This window comes from Onychostoma macrolepis, chromosome 03 (genome assembly GCF_012432095.1).
Source record: "Onychostoma macrolepis isolate SWU-2019 chromosome 03, ASM1243209v1, whole genome shotgun sequence".
Lineage (NCBI taxonomy): Eukaryota > Metazoa > Chordata > Actinopteri > Cypriniformes > Cyprinidae > Onychostoma > Onychostoma macrolepis.
Genome location: NC_081157.1, coordinates 37,227,471 through 37,248,085, shown reverse-complemented (window position 1 = coordinate 37,248,085; position 20,615 = coordinate 37,227,471). Strand labels below are relative to the sequence as shown.

General features: G+C 35.9%; 1 protein-coding gene across 2 annotated transcripts in view; it reads left to right on the top strand.

Moving 5' to 3' along the window:
- The first annotated feature begins 3,789 nt into the window (after positions 1-3,789).
- The window catches only part of mybpc2a (myosin binding protein Ca), a 31,160-nt gene continuing 14,334 nt past the window's right edge, over positions 3,790-20,615 (top strand). For both annotated transcript variants that reach the window (XM_058769166.1, XM_058769164.1), the window contains exons 1-3: positions 3,790-4,112; positions 16,718-16,753; positions 16,869-16,883. In XM_058769166.1, coding sequence (XP_058625149.1) covers positions 4,091-4,112; positions 16,718-16,753; positions 16,869-16,883 — 73 coding nt within the window. In that variant the 5' untranslated portion in view covers positions 3,790-4,090. The remainder of the gene's footprint in view (positions 4,113-16,717; positions 16,754-16,868; positions 16,884-20,615) is intronic.

The window sequence follows — 20,615 nt, the reverse complement described above, 5'->3', positions numbered from 1 at the left end:
TCGCGCCTGTGAATAGACACTGCAGTGCAGCCTGAGCAATATAGCGGGACTCAGTCTTTTGTGTTTTTCATCACTTTCTCATTTTATATTGGATTAAATTAATATATTAGCTTGCAAATTTACTTTTTTAATGTAACTTTTAATGTTATTTGGTACATTAGTCAACGTTGTCTATCTCCAAAATTTAAAATATGCTGATTTATGCGTTTTATTTGCAATATTGCACAAAATTTGGTTCATTTTAATGCCATTTTAGAGGCCAGAAAATAAGTGATGTACTGCCCCTACTGTGTACGAAATTGAAATTACACCTGAATTTTGTGCAGCATGAATCACTGAACCAGTAGGAGTCGCTGCTGGCATTTTATTTATTTTTATTCAGTTCTTGAGAGGATTTTCTTCACGGTTAATAAAATGTAATGACTGCAGTTGGACACTAGAGAGTGGTTTAGTTACACAGGAGAATGTGCCCACGTTGGTAGAACACATTTCAACATGAATTGATTGATGACAAGACCTTTCCATTCATCTCAAATGACTGTCTGCAATCATTATTATTCTAGGCTCTACTGTCAATATTCAGACGTTGCTGATTTTTGCATGCTATCGTTCATAAGGCCTATGAACTATACCTGATTTTTATTACACATATTTAAACTTGTCCTATTAAAACTGTCTCTAAAATGCTTTTACTGTGCTTAAATCATTTTTGGTTACATTTTTGGAACTTGGCAAGTGTGTCAGTCAAGACATTTCTCAATTTAGTTCAAAGATGTCATTTTCATCACTCAGTGCTATAAAACACATGAAATAATTTGACATGTGGTGGAAATAACAGGGTGGTGAAAATGGTTGACTTTCACATTTACGTCATTTAATAAACCAGTCACAGTGTGTGAAATGTTTTAAAAGAGTTTATTTCTTAAAAGTCCACAGGGCCAGAAGTGGCTGTAATGTATAATGCAATTATTTAGTGATGTTGTCCTTGGGTCTGACATGTAATTTAATAAAATGTTTTCCAGTTTAAGCCATTACAGACATGACCGAAGTTATGTGTGCATAAAAACCACCTGAGAACTTTCTAATTTACCACATTGACAACAGTTCCAGAATGGACCATCAGGGTTAACCACTAGCTTAGATCGATTGCAATCAATTACAGTAGCACACAGTTGTTGTGCTCCACAAACTCATTTTGTTCTGTACTGTTCTGTTCCTATTGTACTGTAAATCAAAGTTAACAATTATCTTACACTCTTTCCCCCAATCAATAGTGTACCCATTTGCGCCACTCAGTACGGGACCCATGGATTGCCATTAAAATCCAAGGCAGGAGAAAAACAAACACACGCACGCCCTTTTAATTACATTAATCAGATGACAGTGAGGTAAGTGATACAGCGTGGCGTATTGGCATTTCCATAACTGAACACATAAGAGCGCCTGTATGATTAATAGACTGTTTCAGCAGAAGGGCTTGGGTTCTCCATGCACTCATGCCATGTGATTTCCAAGACATTCCTACTTTGAAATGAATATATACCTCTTCCATCTAGTCATTGCTGTCTGTCAGCATGTCCTCAGACAATGGTACAGCCCCACACTCCTGCAGGACTATAATTAGCCATCTCCTCACTGTAAAGGCATGTGTGTTACTCATGTGTTGACATTTTGTCATAAAGCGTCGTAACATTTTCTGCTTACATTTCATGACGAGAGTCGTTCTGCTCTTGACATATGATTAATATTTTCTTTACCAAGCACTTATTACGTGTAATTGAATCAAATAAATGAAGTTAGCACTCTATGAAGCACGAAGTATCTTGTTTCCTGCCTGTTGTCTTCAATATATCACTTTCCTTTCCGCTGCATATGTCTTGTGCTTGTACGTGCATCTCTTCTGTCTCTTCTCCTTTGTGATATTTCTCTTTTTCCTTTTCTCCTTGACACCTGCCTCTCAAGTTGCACTTTCTATAAATAGCACAGTCTCTGCCCAGTCTTCTCTCCCCCAAATTAAAGTTCAAAAGAGCATTTATCGTGTGTCAAGCTTAATAGAGCGTCACTGAACTCTACACTTCAAGCTTTCGCACCAGGGGCATGACTAAACTCTGATCTCCCCAGTTTTGCCTTTAAAGAGATCTGTACACCATACACAGGGCATTTTGTGATCATTGCGTTGTGCAATTTATTTAGTGTTTCACAGCATTTCATTTTACATTCTTGTTGTTTTAGCCAGTGGATGGCTTTTGAAGAAAATATACTTTTAATTTGGTCATTATTATGTAATATCATATTCATTTTAGTCAGTTTTTCATAACATGTCTTCAGAGTTTACATGACAAAAATAATATTTTAGCTGATAAAAATGACAAATATTGAAATATTTGATATACACTGCTGTTTAAAAGTTTGGGGTCAGTGTCTGCTTATTAAGGTTGCATTTATTCAATCAAAAATACAGTAAAAACAGTAATATTGTGAATTGTTATTGCAATTTAAAATGAATGCTCTCTATTTTAATATATTTTAAAATGTAGATTTATCTTGTGATGGCAAATTTAAATTTTCAGCAGTCATTACTCCATTCTTCAATGTTACATGATCCTTTGGAAATCATTTTAATATAAACATTTCTTATCATTATCAATCTTATTAACAGTGTACTGCTTAATGTTTATGGAAACCATGATCTCTTTTTTTTTTTTTTCTCTTTGATTAATAGAAATTAAACATTTTAACTAAACAAACAGTTTTGCAACAATGCAAATGTTTGCTGTCATTTTTATTAATTTAATAATCCATCCTTGCTAAATAAAGTATTAAAAAAGTCTTGCTGACTTTAACATTTGAATGGTAGCGTATTAATGTAAGCTTATACTACAGAGCTGTTGAAAGCTTGAGTCTGATTGGCTGATGAATGTTCTAAGGTGTGCAATTATATGTGTCATATGTGTGTATAATATGTGTGAATTGACAGATGCACTTGACACAAATTATTTTTTAATAATTCATCAATTATTTTTACATATATATCAACATTCTTAAAAAAAAACTGGCACTCGAGAAATAATATTATAATGAGCATTCAAGTCATTTTGTTATATTATTAAGTTATGTTGACTAAATATCTCATTATTTTTATATGCGTCAGCATATGTATTTGGCTGAGTTATTTAACCTGGGGCCATAAAAGCTAGTCTTAAAAGTTTAAAATTTAAAATAAGCTTACAATTTTTTTCTTTAAGGCTGGTCATAATTTTTTTAACATTTATTTAATACATTAAATCCTAGATTAGTCTTAGTTAAATCCAAAAATTAAACTGATTACCCCTTTGCTAAATGCTAGTTGATCAAACTCGTATTTAAGGCACGGTCTTAACATAGAGGCTAAGTTTATGCAACTGGCCCCAGCTACCAAAGCACCACAGTTTAACTGCTTTCATTCAATGTTTAGCCTTATTATTTGTAAAACACAGTCAGTGTGTGTCTTGTGAAGGTCTACGAGACCAGCCTAATGAATAAGCAGAATGGTCAGCACTATACTTGTTAAAAAGAAAGGAGTGGTTAGAGAGCTATAAGGCCAAAGGTCAGCCTGTCAAACGTAGTTAACCTCTGACAGCATTTCAGCAGCCTGATTCTGTTCTTGACAAGTCAGAATCAAGAATCACTTCATAGATAATCACAGGTGTCAAGCAGCTCCACTGTAATGTGCTTCAAACAGGCTGTGAGTTAAAATATCTATGAGTATATCATGCCATTAGCGAATAGCCTGTTTCACAGCACGCCATAAACAGATAACCAATTAACATAGAGACACCCTGTTTGTTATAATGTTAAACTTTTTTCACCCTTGTCTCTGTCTTTCGTCTACTCCTCTTGTTCAAGTTGTACTCCCTTAAGATCTCAAGTAACACTCGTTCTGTCGCTCTCTCTCCCTGTATCGCTCTTTTCTCTCCTCACCCACCCTCCTCTATTTTTCTCAAGGATGGGGACGACATGCTTGCCAAGGGAGGAGGGAATAAAAGGGATGAAAGATGAGTAAAGTGTGGGAGAAAGAAAAGTCAGGGTGACCGACATATGACGAACCACCATGCCTGAACCGAAGAAGCCAGGTAAGGCTCTTTTAAGGTCATTTCAACATCGATTTTACATTTAACACTACGGTATATTTTTATCACCACTATTTGTCATTTTATGTGTCACGTTAATGTAAATGATGCTCTTTTACTCTGACTGGCAGAATGCTTGAGTGTCTTGCCCATACTTAACATCCATAAAAACATCCATTTGTTGATAATTTCATTCATAAAGCTGAATTACTTAAATCTCGATCACTAGTTTACACTTTTTGTTAGCTAATTACCTGCTAAGGCTGAGAAATGTTGCTTTAGTTGCTTAAAGTGTAAATCATGGGTCTGAATGTATAACTTGTTGTAAGGAGATGTTTAGATGGTCTCGGCTGTGACAGGTGCTGAAAGATTAATTTTATAGGTTGGGTTGGCAGCAGCAGGAGTGAGAGGTCAGTTTTCAGTTTGGGGTTTGGCAGTATGGGCGACTAGACAGAGAAGATACCCAGTTTGAATTATGATGATTACTTTAAGGCTGGGATACAGTGCACGACTTTTCATATCTGAAGAGGTTTTAAAACCCTAGGCATACACTTGTTGACTTTGTATATGATTACAGAGGAAAACTGGACATAATGCACTAAAACGACTGAGGATCACACACTGCCAGACTTTAAAGTGATTCTGAACACAAATTCACACAGAGACATGTGCCTTGTTGCTAGGAGACTTATGACAAATGAAAACAATATGTGTTCTAAAACCGGCTCGAAATATAAGACATGTTTGATATCCTCCATCTGGATGGAATCATCATCTAAATCTGTGTCCATCGTACACGATGCAATTTTCTGTGAAATTGGTCAAAAGTGAGCTCCCAAAATTTGCATGACTGGCTCTGACTTTTGGCAACTAAAGGCAACGCCTCCAGACTGTAACTCTGGCAATGTTGTGGTGTATTCCAGCCTTTAATCATTATGACTAATTATTAACCAATGGACAATACTTTTCTGTAATCAAACTCAATTGAAATGATCTGAGGTAGAATCCCGTTCCAAGAGGACTCGTTATATGTGAATACTCAAAGGATATCACATAAAGCTGCATGAATATGTTGTTTCGTCCTTCATTCAAACACTCAATTCTTGATTGACCCTGCAGGTGACATTCTGATCATTATGAAATTGAATCTATTGATTGAAGTAGTGCACAATTAAAAATCAATAGCATATCAAGTGTGGTCCTCAAAGTATTAATGCTGATATTTGGAGGGGGTTAGTTCTGAACATACAGTATGATTTCATTTGCTGGCACTGATACAGAGGTAAAAGCTTTTCCTGCCACACCTTTTTATGGAGCTTTTAAGGAGAGTGAATTGCAGGCGTTGAAGTGTAACCAGCAGATGGAATCATTAGCATCAGATATCAGAAGTCGATGTCAAAGGATACCCATGTTCAGCCATGTAATGATGCTGTGAACTTGTGTGTCTGACTGAGTCTCTAAAATATGACCTTCTTCATTTTCATTGTGCAGTACATGTCTCGAGGCAGAAAGAAATGACAGATTTTACAGACACCGAAAAATCTTCAGGTGAAAGAAGCAGTGCTGTTCAGCGTAGAATCTAAGCCATCCTCATAGAGAAGTCATTACTCCAGCAACAGCAGGATAATAAGCAAAACCGCCGCTATGCAGTAACACTCTCAAAATGCATTTAATGTACAGGGAAGTAATTGTGGCTCTAAGCTGCTTAACGGTGGATGCTGTTAAGGAAAACAGATCAGAATGTTTGTAATTACTGGAAACGGAACTGGAAATTCCAGATATTTGGAACTAGAAATATGGAATAATAACCATTCTCAGGAAACGGAACCATTTATGCTAAAAATATAAAGAACGATTAAAAATAAACTGTTATTTGAATTAATATTAGTTTATTTTTAATTATTTGTTAAAATGACTAAAAACTGATTTATACAAATAATTTGACAGGGATAATCAGAACATGCAGATACAAATGAAAAGTCTGTATGAGCATTTAAAAAAAAAGAAAAGAAAACTAATTTCCATAGAAGGACATTTTTATATTTATATAACCAATTCAAATGTATAGAGAGTAATGCAGACATGCATATTGGCTAGTATTCCTAGAAAATTTGATTATTTTCAGCCATTGCTTTACACATGAAACTGTTCTGTAATGTACAAAGTTCAGTATTTTGTTAAGTACATCAGTTGGTCGTCATAGGCATGTATTTAGCAAACAAATGTCTCCTGAGCATGACCCTTTTAAAAAGACACAAGGTCAGTTCAATGTCTTTGGTCTTATGTCACCATCGCTTCTTGAGATCTGCCTTGTCTCTGTTATGATTCAGTTTTTCCTTCTAACTCAGCCCCATGACTCCGTGTTAATCCCAGTCGGAGAGCATGACATCAGAGTGTCAGATAACTGGATCGTTTCACCGGAGCGTAACCTGTTGTGTCTTCTCTTGCCTATCCTTATGTCCCTCTTTCATTTTCTCATTCATCCTACCTCCACACTTCAGACCACACACGAGGCCCCTCTTTTAGTTTATTGCTTTTTAAAGATCACATTTACCACCCTCCACTCAAGTCCCCCAGTCACATACACAGGCCACTTTGCTCAGAGTGGGGAACTGTCAAGATAAAGTCTGTCTGGATCTCCTGAAGCCATAGTGACTGGCAAGGAGCACGATTCCTTAATAAACAGCTTCCAGAATAGCCCTGCGGCCTTGAGCAGCTTTTAGGAGGGTATGCGATTTTACAAATGGGCATGTTGACAGTGGAGAAGTGTTCAGAGTTGTGTGTCTCTGCATATTGCTCCATGATTATGGATACTCTGTAATGATAGTACTGTAATAGTGGGTCAAGGCTGTGTGCTATAAATTGTGCATTTGCATTAATATTGGATTGGGGCTGAAATAAAGCCCATGTGATATGTCACATTAATATAAATTACTTCACAAAGAGTCTAATATAATATCCAAGCTTTACCATAATAGTCAAATGTCCGGCCTGTGACAGTTTGAGATGAGTGGAGGATTCCTTGGGACTTCTAAAATGTCCTAAAATGATTATTTGCTTGTGCTGTTTAAGCATCTTCTGTGACAATATTGAGGCTCTTTTTCCATAAGCCTGTGTTGCCCTGCCAGGCTGAAATAATGTTGTTTCTGTCCTGGCAGGACAACAAGAGTTTGGTTCCCTGTAACCCTGCTAATGAAACACCCGGAGTATTGAGTATTAGGGAAGTTTAAGCCTCTTATTTGCCGTCTGAAATGTCATTATTGTGGTGCTCCCTTTTCCCAAATCTCCCTATTTTCACCACAACACAGCGCAGAATGACACAGACACTCTCTGTGAACTCTGTGATCCAAAATCGACATATTCTTGCTCCATCCTCTTTTTTTGACCCACACACATAGATATTTAGTTATACATATACCAATGGTTCTCAACCAGGGGGCCGGTACCCACTAGAGGGCCTCAGCACACCTCCAAGGGGGATGCAAGATGCCTTAAAATTATTTAGTTTTGTCAAGCTCTATAATATTTTATCAGGAAGAAATTATATATATATAAAAATTATATATATATATATATATATATATATATATATATATATATATATAAACACACACACACACACACACACACACACACACACACACACACACACACACACACAGTATATATATATATATATATATATCCTATTAAAAACTTAGAAATAAAATAAAATAAAAAAGTTTTATTCAGTTGGAAAACTGCTAACAAATCTTGACATAGACAAATGACATAAATAAATAGATAGATGCATATTTGATGCATATTTTTATAAACTTTATTTTATGTACAAATTGTTTTTCCAAACTGAGGGCATCTTTGGACATCCCCAAAGGGAGGTTTTGTATGCCTGAAAATCCCATCCCCAACCCCCGCCACACATACGCACACACACATATACAGTAACGGTGACAGTGATAGGTGTCTTAACATTCAATGTCTCATTTCCAGCTGGGGTAGTGTAGCATTACCTCATACCCGTTAACATCACAATGCACTCCTTGGCATGCGTCTCTTTCATGATGGATCGCACCGCAGATGTGGGAGCTCTTGCTTTTTGTGTGTTTTGTAATATGTCCTCCAACTTAGCGTACGTAATGGGATATGTACTGCATGACCTGATATCGTTGTATGAGTATATTCATAAACCCTGTTGCATATTCCACAAACATCAGTCTTGCTCAGTCTTCCTCCTGGAGATCTGGAATCATGAAATATTCAAGAGAACCCAATGACCTTGATTAGCTGGTTCATGAGTATTTGATTAGATTTTAACTAAACTCGGCAGGAAGGTAAATCTCCTCGAGCGCCCCGACAAAACCACTGTGCTAATTTGTATCTATTTATCTCTGTTAAATCGTCAACCTTTCCTTCACCACCCAAAATCTCAGCACCCACAGTATAAATAATTTCTATTTATGTACAAGCAACATGCCCGCACATTTTTAATGCAGCTTTCAAAAGAAAAACTTGTATCTTTAATAATTAAATTGCATGAGTAGTGTAAGTAATAAAGTGTTTGCATGACTCAACAATAAGGATGGCCCACTGACCTGGGATGAATGTAAAAGAGTTTTGGGACTTTTTTTGACCAAACTGTTGCTTGCCCTGTTCAGTCTGTGACATACGTTTTTTATTATAGTTTTTAACATTTTTAATTATTATTATTTCTTTTATTTGTTTATATTTAATAATTATTTTTAATTTGAAAATATATATTTTTCATTTTACATTTTTCGCACATATTATGTTATTTTATTTTTTTGCACCGAACATTATATGTCATATACATATTTTAAACATTTTCTGTCAAGCAAAATGCAAATTATCCTTTTCATTTGACGAAAAAAGTAATTACATTTATATTTGTGAAAAATCGTTATCATCCCTCTGTCCTCAAAAACTTGCTCAAAAGTTTGTTTCCTCCCCATAAAAAACTAAATGTCTAATGTTAAAATGTCTAATGTGCTCTTTTCCTTAATGCATGATGATCACTGGCCGTCAAGTTCAGTTACAACTTTGCTTGGTTTATTAAAAATGCAAAGTGCTATCCTGAGAGTGGAAAAGAGAAAGAGATCACTGTCAGGAAGTAAAGAGGCCATAATTAATCTCAACATCATCACACCATAAACCACACCTTTTGACATTTATTTTATATGATAGCCTGTCTTTAGTTCATAAATACAGGAAGAGAGAATCATTTTAATTTAATATTTTATTTTATATCTCTAGTTTGAACTTCAGCTCATGTAAATATTTTTGTTGAATCAGCTGAAGTGATATTATATAATTATCCCTATATAATTTCTAACTATTCTTAGAAATTATATAGGGTGTGATTACATGCATGACCCATAGCAACCGGTTTATTTATATCAGATGATCGTGATCAAACTGTTTCTGCGTCACCATCTCCCCAATCTTCATCTTTATCTTTATCCTCACCACCTCATCTTTCTATGTATGTAGGAAAGAGATATTTACGATCTATTTCCATAACTCAAATCATCAGTACTGTCACGCAGAGACTGATAGATATTGTAGTGTTTCTCTTAAGTGTTTCCTCTCGCTGCCAAAAGAATCACTCTCTCCATCCTCATAAAACGGGGAAACTTCATCATGTGCGGCCGACCCTCCCCGCACTTGTATCCACTCCAAATACTTCTAATGCCAAAGACACTCCATCACACACCCGCTTGTAAAAATAGCTGCTTTCAATCTGGATCTGAGGAGCTGAATGAAGCCTGAGGGGATTTTTTTTTTTGTGATATCCTTAGAAACACTACATATATCACTAGGCTGTTCTCATCAGAGTCTGTTTATCCTGAAATTGAAATATTTTAAAAGGAATTCATTATATTCATTGGGCATCAGAATTGAAGTCAGGACCAGCAGCCAGTTTCAACAAACTCCTTACAATAGGAATCCCTAGTTAATAATAGAATTAAAGGGTTAAGGGCCTTGCACACTGAGTCTGAAATTTTCATATGCATTTTTTCCTTATTTTTTTTTTCCGTATTCGTCATTATTTCCTATCAAAATGCTTGCTACAGATACGAAAACGCAGAAAATCGCACCTGATCCTAATTTTTTTTATGACGGATGAAATTTTCGGAGGCAATGTGCAAACGTGATTGACACAACATGAGGTAGTATTTATTTTTTAACGTGCGAAAAGTTTGGATGAGATTTTCGGACTCAGTGTGCAAATACCTTTAGTTCACCCCAAAATGAAATTCCTGTCATTAATTACTCACCCTCATGTTGTTCCAAACCCCTAAGACCTTCACTCATCTTCAGAACATAAATTAAGATATTTTTGATGAAATTCGAGAGCTTTTTGACCCTGCATAGACAACAACACAACTGACACGTTCAAGGCCCAGAAATGTAGTAAGGACATCGTTAAAATAGTCCATGTGATATCATTGGTTTAACATTAAAGGGGTCATGACAAAAAAACAATTGATTATTTTCCACCCTAATTCTGACCCGCTCTCTGAAATGACCTGTTTTAAGGGGCGTGTCCTCTAAGGCTTGTCAGCAATCAGCCACTGTAATGATTGGCTTAAGTCATTGCATAGGAAACAGTATCAACACTCCCTCGCTATTGCATATGAGTGTTTTGACAACATGATCAAAATAAAACAGTCATTTCCAGACAAAGCATTATGAAATCATTTACTTATGGATTGTGATGCAGCTGCAGTCTGCAACTGCTTCATCCTTCAACAAATGTTTCTTTGTGAACTCTTCATGACACTGTGCCTCCTTCACAAAGCAAAATGCTCTGATCAGCCCTCTGACACAATCCGGGGTGCCATTGAAAATAAACTATCCACTTGTTCTTTACGCTGGGATCCTTCTGATATCTATACAAAGATGCGAATGAGCTGTTTAAACCAAACGCGTCAAAGCGAACATTCTTTCACTCATGACTCAATGTGTCATGACTCAAGCGTGTGGACTGTGCCAGAAAGTAAATGTGCATCTGTATACTGGACAAGATAGCGGCAGTGTTTCTAATTTACAAGCATTTGATTCAATTCCGATTCACTTTGATCAATTAACTTTCGCAGATTTCAATGATAATATATTACGATCTGTATCTATAAATCAAATCATCAGTATTGTCATGCAGAGACTGATATTTAGACATAATAAATTATCTGTCAGGTAATGTTAGAAATTATGTAGGGGTCTTTCTAAACTAGTACATAAGCAAATCAATGACTAATTTAACAGTTATAATAATAAAACCAGAATCTAATGCTGTGGATACTAACGGAAATAACTTTAAATAGCATTTATTGTAGAAATAAATGAATACAATTATAAACTTATGGGCACTTCAGTTATAAACTCCAAGAAAGTGTATAGAAAGTTTGTGAATGATTCACAAAGAGAATCATCTCATAAGAGTAATTTGTTTGTGACTGGAACTACACTGTTTGTGCTTTGTTTTTGATTCTCTAAAAGGAGTCATTTGTAAATCTGACTACACTGCCCTACAAATGGCCCCTGAGAATTTGATCATTGGCAAAATGTTGGCCCCTTAGTATTGGCCCTGCACAGGCAGCCCTCACTTAGCCCCCAGGATGCCCTCACTACTATTAATTAACAACAACAGCCTTGCTGGTTACTGCTGCTTGTTATTGCTAACTCCCTCTACCCACATGGCTTTACTTAAGGAAACCTAAAACACCCTAGCACCCCTAGTGGTAAGGAAGAAAACTGCCCACAAAATTATTATTAACAGGCTCATGTCTGTTGCACCTCAAAAATGACCCACTTTACTGCAGAGTTTAATTCCGACTTTTATCAAACTCACCCAACTGTGATTTTCTAATGATCCTAAAGACATTGATTACCATGCACAGGTGTGTTTGATTAAGGTTAAAACTAAACTCTGCAGGAAAGTGTATCTCGTGAGCCAGATTTGTGGATCCCTGGCCTATATGAAACAACAGGCTCTGAAAAGGTGTCTTTTGGTTTGAGCCATTCCAGTACATTCCAGAGTGGCTAAAGAATGGCCAATGTTGTTTGTATTCTCCTAGTTGCATTACAGTCTGCCTACACAAAAACCTGCATGGGCCCAAATGTACAAAAGTTGCTCTGGGCCCGAACGGGCTGGCTCACACTGGGCCATCATTGGATTAATGTGGGCAGTCCCATAGTGTGGGCTGTTCACAGAGAGCCCACGGTGAGCCCAAAGCTGTGGGCCTCGCCTGGGCAAGCCCTCACTGGGTCTGTTTAGGTTTGGTGTGGGCTGGCCCTAGTCCACTGTGCCCGCAAAAAGCCAGCATGGGCCCCGCATGTGCATGTTTGCAGTGTGGTTCCTTTTAGCTTGCTGAAAAGTTTGAGATAATTAACCGAGACCCAGATCCAGACCAAGATATTTTGTATATTACGCATCTTAATTGAAATGGTTACTATTATTCAGTACCATACCTAATTCGTTGACACTTTAAAACATTCATTTGGGATTGAATTGGCCATATATGATAAATAACAGTAGGCTGTGCTTTCGAAGGGCAGAGATCACAGGTTTTTTTGTATTAGTCACACTTGAAACACATTTGAGCCTGACTTTTTGAACCAGGTTTTGTTTGTATAACACTGTATGTGACAAGTCGCAGTGCATTGGAAGCATATATGTGCTGATATGCGAAGGGCATTTGTCGACATTAACGCAGGGTGGTGTGGGTCAACATGTTAACTCAAGGCCACTCGAAGTGAGGCCCCTGCTTTCAGTTATCACATCCCAAGATGTGTCTGAGAGACTTGACAATGTTGTGAAGTCTATCTTCCTCCATTGGCCTGTCAAAATGGTCGAAATCAGCTGTGTGTGTTATTATACGACATGCTCTCTCATTTCTTTTTAGACAACCTGAACTGAATTGTCCTTAATCACATCTGTATTTTGATAAGTCGGGAGGCTTTTGGTTCAAAAAAGACTTTTACTTTTGGTGAAGAAATTGATATAGAGAAGTAGTGAAGTAAATGTCATAAGAGATTAGATTCGTGAACATTTTAGTTGGCCAAACAGAGTGAGGAAGCGACGAGAGAGAGAGGAACAGAGTAGAGAGTGATTTGTCAGCCAAGTGAAGGAGAGAGTAGATACTAGTGCTGTAGGCTAATATAACTAAAGTGAGCAAATTCTGAGTGCAGCTACGAATATGATATAGTTTCAAATGCTGATGCTGGATTTCAGCCTGCTCTCAATTTCAGGGCATCGTGTGGTTTATTTTGCTATGTTTTAGAATAGCTGTGTGACCCAGGGGCCAGTGGGGGTGGTGTCTCTAAAACAACCATGGATTAGCAATGTAGGGCCTTCCATGTTCAGACAGAAATTAATAGGGACGTAAAAATTGATATATTCTCCAGCCTATATATGGAGCATGTAAGGATGGAGATCTATGTAATCGTAGATGTTGTATTTATGGAAATGGATTCACATTATCGACACAGAGAGAGGCATAGGAGACGAGAGGGCATTAGAACACTCGTTTACACTTTTCTCATATGTTGTTTATGAAACATACTTTTAGATATCCGAGTCTTCTCCATGCTAATTTAACACGACCACATTAAATTCGGTCTATCTCACTCACCATCTCTGTCTGGCTCTCTTTCTCTCTCCTATGAAAGCCCATGTCTGCCTCGCTCAATGTAAAAAAAAAATAAACAAGGTAATTTTTGAGAAATATTGTTAGATTGTGTGATTTTAAAGTTGTAATTGGTTACACTTTATTTGAAGGTGTCCCTGTTACAGTGTAATTGTACATTTAAGTACTGAGTAATATTAATTAACTACATGTACTTACTATATAGTTAGGGTTTGACTTAGGGTTACTTGCATGTAATTATGCATAATGTATTGTTATTATAATAGTAAGTACATGTAACGTGTAGGACGCCTTAAAATAAAGTATTACCTTGTAATTTATTTATTTATCTATTTGTTTGTTTTGAGGAGGAGGAAACAGGCTTGCAAAAGGGCTTCCATATGATTTTTATCAATGGATGTCCCTTTCTGAGAAAAATAATAAAAATAAGAGGGTTATTTTAACATTATTAATATTTTGAATATTCAGTTTTTTAATTTTAGTTTCTTTTAGTAATTTTTATGTGCTATTGTTATTGTTTCTATATATATATATATATATATATATATATATATATATATATATATATATATATGGCTGGGTAATTGTAATTTTAATTCTGTTTTAGTTTTTAATATTTAAGTTAGTTTTCTAATGTTTGTTCATAATATTCTATTTTATTTTATTTTATTTCAACTTTACTTAAAATTAATTACCAAAATAAATTTCATAGTTTTATTTAACAGCTGTTTTAGTTAACAATAATACTTCGGTATGCAAGCAGATCATGCAGTCTGACCCTCAGGGCCGAGGCCAAAAGCCTTTAGGTTTTTCATAATATTATATTTTATTTTATTTCAACCTTACTTAAATTAATTACCAAAATAATTTTAATAGTTTAAGATAACAATAATACCACTGCTGCTGTGAAGGTGGTTTAGTCTATAATACTTTACATCACTGTGCATTAGTTTTAGCTCTAGCATTAGGGCTACATTGGCCTCCACTTGACTTCTTACCTCACCTACACTTTTAGAACGTGTGTGTTTGTGTTGAGTGTGAGTGAGTGTCTGTTAGTGTTTAGCACTGTGGGTGTGTGTAGCAGTGACAGGGACCAAGACTAGCAAGATGGAGAGAGTGCTGACGACTGGAAACCAGAGAAGAGCCAACAGTTGAGTTGAGCAGGAGATCAGGAGCCCTTAGAGAATTTAGGTTCAAAAAATATCATTAGGAAAAGTTATCTGTCTCAATATTGCACAGTGTTATTTTAGTATTATTTATATACTATTGTAGTATTTAATAATATTTTGAAATAGAATTAATTGTTATATTTTTAATTTTTGTTTAAATGAAAAGTTGCAACATTTCTAATTTTCATTTAAGTTTTATTCCAGGTTTTTCATATAATATTTATATTTTATTTCAGCTTTGTTTCAAACAACATTTAAATTTTTTTTTTTTTTGCTTAAAATAATAACAATGATATCACATCAGTAACATTTTGAGACACATTCTAAGATATTGCTTTTGCAAAACATAAATGAGTGAGTTAGGTGCTCAAATCACCACCAGATTGCTCCTTTAGCTTAACCAGCGAGATTGTCTTGATTTACCAAGGAAATAAAGGATGATTAATAGATGTTTACTTGAGCTCAACAGATGAGAGCAAGAGTATTATATTGGTTTCCATAGCGACAGCAAACCACATGCACGGCATTGCAGTGGTGTTAGCGATGGATTTAAGAAGACGGTGCCATTTTAATGAAAAGCTGACTGGGTCCTCCACCTTAGCAAAGATTTTTAACTATATTTTAGCCAAGCAAATTAACGCTGCCAGGCCAATTCATCACGGGTAAGGTGAGAGCTGCTCAGAGCATTTGAGCATTTCCCAGTAGAGTTGTTACAGGTCCCTGTTAGTGTATAGTCGTGACCTTCAGCTGTCTGGTGAACCCGCTGCTCTATCCTTAGATCCTGAGGCAGGAGAAGCATTTATAAATCACTGGATCGCCACATCCCGCTCCCCCTCTGGGATGAGGAGATATACCAGAAATGCCTGAGCCCCATTAACATATTGCAGTCTGAAAGACAAACCTAATCAGAAATAGACGTGTCGGTGCTTTGGTATGCAAGCAGATCACGCAATCTGACCCTCAGGGCCGAGGCCAGGTGCGGTGTCTCATATCCTTAACACTAAATAGTAAAGGTCTGACCGCTCCTTCCAGGTCCAGAGTCGATTCGAGGCCAAGACTGTGACTTGGAAAGTGACAGCGGCACGATGTAGCAAAGCTGTTTACACCTAGACCAGAGGAGAGGCTCGGATGCCTGCACTCCAAAATACTTTCTGCTCTCACTCCATATACTGATTTTTTATTTATTTAAAAAAATTTTTTTACATGCAGCCTTGAAAATAGGTTAGGCCATCTCAAAAGTGTTTTGTATATATAATCAGTGTTTATACATTTATTTATTGTTACGATTTTGCTCTGAGGCCTGTAGAATTTTTCATGATTTACATATATACTGTGTAGTTAAATTTACATGTGTATATACTGTATAGTTTACATTTCTGAACATTTCTTTTGCTGTTAACTGTAATAATAAAGTGAGATTTTCGTATGCACAAGGAGTCTGACATGCCTGGCAGGTGGTTGATGGTGAGATCAGATCTCTGTTGTCAGACTCCTTGCGCATACAAAAATCTCAATGCATTATTACAATTAATGGCAAACGGAACGTTAACTGATATTTCCTACTGACACAAACTATAAAGATAGAAATAACTGGTTTAAAACTAAAAACATTTAAAACTTGAATTAAAACAAATTTTTTGTTAGTGAAAATATTAATGGCCTGAGACTTTTGCACAGTACTGAACAAACCTAACAAGAGATTAACAGTTTTGACTTGTACTTTAACATGACCCCTTTTGAATGCTGTGATTATAAGTTTCATTTTTTTCAGGTGCCAAGGGACAGAAGGTGGAAGCTCCACCTGCTGGTTTGTACTTGTATCTTTTTACTCTACTAAATATTTATAATCTGTTTGATGAAATGAATCATTTAAAAGCAGTCAGACTCACTCTCAGTATGTCTTTTTTTTTTTTTTTCCACAGATAAGCCTGCCGAAGGTGGGTCACCTGCTCTGAATCTTGTCATGAACGCCATTTGTCTTCATTCAGTCTGTCAAGGGTACAAGGGGTAGCTTTGCTTCTACAGATGAGCTTTGTGTGTGTGTGTGAGTGTGTGTGTGTGTGTGTGTGTGTGTGTGTGTGTGTGTGAGAGTGTGTGTGTGTGTGTGTTATGGTGGTTAGTCTGCTGTAAGGGGTTAGGATTAAATGAGAGCTGTGCTATACATTAATTTAACCTGTTCTAATTCATCTTTAAATATAGCAAATACATGAATCATACCTGGAACCAACTAACATTGAACTTAGAATCATTTTTACATGTTCACACATATATGCAGTGCATTGCTTAGTTGAGCAACAATATAATTATTCATCATAACACCATAATAAGGACTTAATAATATGGTTGACTTAACTCCTGCTTTTATAAATAGAAGCACAGTTGGCAATAACAAATTTGAATTTAACTTTGTTTTTATGCAGAACCATATTGATTTACTATTTGGTGTCTAGATAATACAGTTTACATAAATTACAGTATATTGTTTCTACCTATATAAATAACTTTAAAGACTACTTAACTCACTGCCGAAGATGTGTTATAAACAAAAGCCCAGCATATGCTGTGATACAGAAGTTAAATTATTATTGCTGTGCTGCATGCATTTAAAAACATGCCATTTTTTTATTACAATTTCTTTGAAAATATATGAGTCATTTTCCAATTGCAGTGGCAGATGCTGTCACTGGCATTTAAATGGCAAAATGTGAGACTGCAGTAAACACTACTCTAAAAAGACCTTTTATTTAATCTTGAAAAACAAAATGAAATTTGTCATTGATGTTTAAGAGCCACTTTTTAAGTGCCACAGTGACCCATAGAATATTTTTGAACAGCTTTAGGAGGTAAGGGCTTTAGTCTTTAAACAGACATGAATCTATATCTATAAATGTTTATTTGTATGTGTGTTTATATGCATTTCTTTGAACAATATGTGCGCTGAGGCTGATTGTGAGCTTGATTATGATATTGTAGCTCAATACGAGAATGAATTCATGAGATGTTGTCATGAATTTGTACTGAGGTACAAATCGTTCCCTCTGGAGGAGAGCCAAAGTTAGGGTGAAGGGTGAGATCTGTACACAGTGTAATGTGGTGTCAACATGTGTACTTTTTCAATCAGATGTGCTTTGGATTCACATTTCATTGTGAATTTGTGAATTTATGTTAACAGCCTACAGTGACCCCTAACAGTAAATGTCATTGCATTATACAACTAACAACCAAAACAAATCACGTTTATTCAAAGCTGCTGACATTGTTTGACAGGTATGCTGCTATTCTTTTATTTGTCCAGGTCTCTTTACACTTTCTCTCCAGCTCTAGTTTCCAGACACAAGACACTGGGACGTAGTTCATTATAATTTTGGTGTTTAACCCGTCTCTCTGTATGTGCTGCCTTAACCTCATTATGCTTCCATTGTTTCTTTAAATTTAGATGATGAGGGCCGCGACGGTAAGGGAAAGAAACACTCCTTTTGGCTCGCTTGTGTGTGTGTGTGCTTATTTGTCAATGTGCAAGTTGCTTTCCTGTGACTGTGCATGTGACCAAATGTCAGTCACTGTCTCTGTCGGTGGTCCGCAGGTCTGTCACAGGGGTTCTGACTGGCCAAATCAAGACCAACAAGCAAACAAGTGGTTTGAAATCTGAGACTGCTTTGGCGAATGCCAGCAAGTCTGTTTTCATTCATGTTAGTTCATTGGTCACTGAACAGTGCTCTCTTTTTTAACGGCCATATTATTTTTTCAGACTCACTATAATAGAAAACAGTCTCAGCTGTCTATTCAAATGAAGTTTCGCCAAAGCATCCAGATGAAGAGTGAAGAGTATGTAATATTTTAGCCCTTACTGGTGCTGTAAGTGATTTTAGGCAAATGAAAAAAGAAAAAAAAAACCACTGACAGATATTACTAGAAAGTGTTAAAAAAAGTTTTCCTTTTTGTCATTTTTATAATTTTTTAAATATTTAAATTATTCTTTAATATTTCTATTCAGCTTTGTTTTTTTGTTTTTTTTTCAGTTTTAGTCATTTTAGTCCTGCAACTTAAACTTTTTAATGTTATTTTTCATGTAATATTTATATATTTTATTTTAATTATCAAAATGATTTTTAATAATTTTAGTAATGGTAGTAATAGTTTTACCCCTGCAGATGTCGTAACACCACCATCTGAATACAAATTTAATTTACCACCATTGACTGGCATACAAAATTAATTTATAAAATAATATGTGTGCTTTGTAAATTGAGTTGAATTGGAAATACTAGTTAATAGCTATCTCCCTGTAGACTATTTAAGACTCTTTGGTCTCTCTTGGTTTTGAAAAGAGGAGGCATGTCTAATTATATAAAGGTTAGTGGTTCCTTTAAGGTTAGCAGTGACTAAAATGGTTTACAGCACCTTAAACTATCCCTTTAATTGTAGTTAAGGTCAAATAAGTTAACTGGAGAAAATTTGGATATATACTTTGTTTACTAGTTTGTGTATATATCAATGAGTGCTGGTGTGCATAAACCAAAAGATATTTCAACCTCTGGCCATTTTACAAAATATAATACATATATATATGTATATATATATACATACAATACTATTTCATTCAGACTAATTTGGTTGGTGTTACATTTAAGACTTATTTACCATGACAGACATAATCTTGATGTCTTGCAACCATGTTTTATTTTAACCTCTTGGAATCTTTTTAGAAATGCGTTGACCATTTAAGAAGCCAAGGTTATGCAGTATACTGATACTCTGAAGTGGTTGTCCCTCTGAAAGTTTCACCATTGGAAATATCTGGATCTGTGTGTGAGATCCAGCACTGAAGTGTGCGAGGGTCAGGACATTTAGCAACATGAGATTAGGACACCCAGAGCTGGACAAGCATTTTCACAGTGTACATGTTTAGTGGCTGACATTAGTGTTAAACTACTTCTACATCTATCTTATCTGGGTTATGTGTATCTGGGTAAATCATCTTCATAAAAAGGGTGGGTGGTTCTAAGCTATATAGGAGAGCCTTATGCGAAACTATTTTGAATATAAGCCAAACTATGCATTGCGCTGTGACGTTTCATCCTTGTTCAATTTATCAAATTAACTTGCATAAACATAAAACAGAGTGAAGCTTTTGTTCTCTGGTTTTATGGAAATGCATGACATTATCTGGGCCTAATCCCACCACCGATAGTATTTGTAAAAAAGACACACTTTTAGGCTTGTTATATTGTCTGTTTCATATTTAGTATGACTTTTGTCTATAGATATGGTATCTGATTCTGAAGGTGAGATGGAAAAGAATGCAAAAATTGGTTTTAAATAATCAGCCATCAAAGCCATCCATTTAACCAGCATCTACCAAAAAAACCCACCCACCCATCAGTACCACTATGATTATAATGGTTTGCAGGACACTGAAGTTGATTGGTTTTGACTGGATAGTGAAGAATATAAATTAATTAACGGCTATGCACTTTCTTCATTCTGAAAAACTGAAGGACAGAAAGACGTCAGTTTCTACATTTATGTGTGTTAGTATGTACAGTATGTGTGCACATGAATGTCTCCTAAAAGGTCAGTCTTAAAAGAGCCATAATGTCATGCCATATATAACTTCCTAATGGTTTCCTTCAATCTGTTTTCTCTCTTTTTCTTTGATACAGAATTAC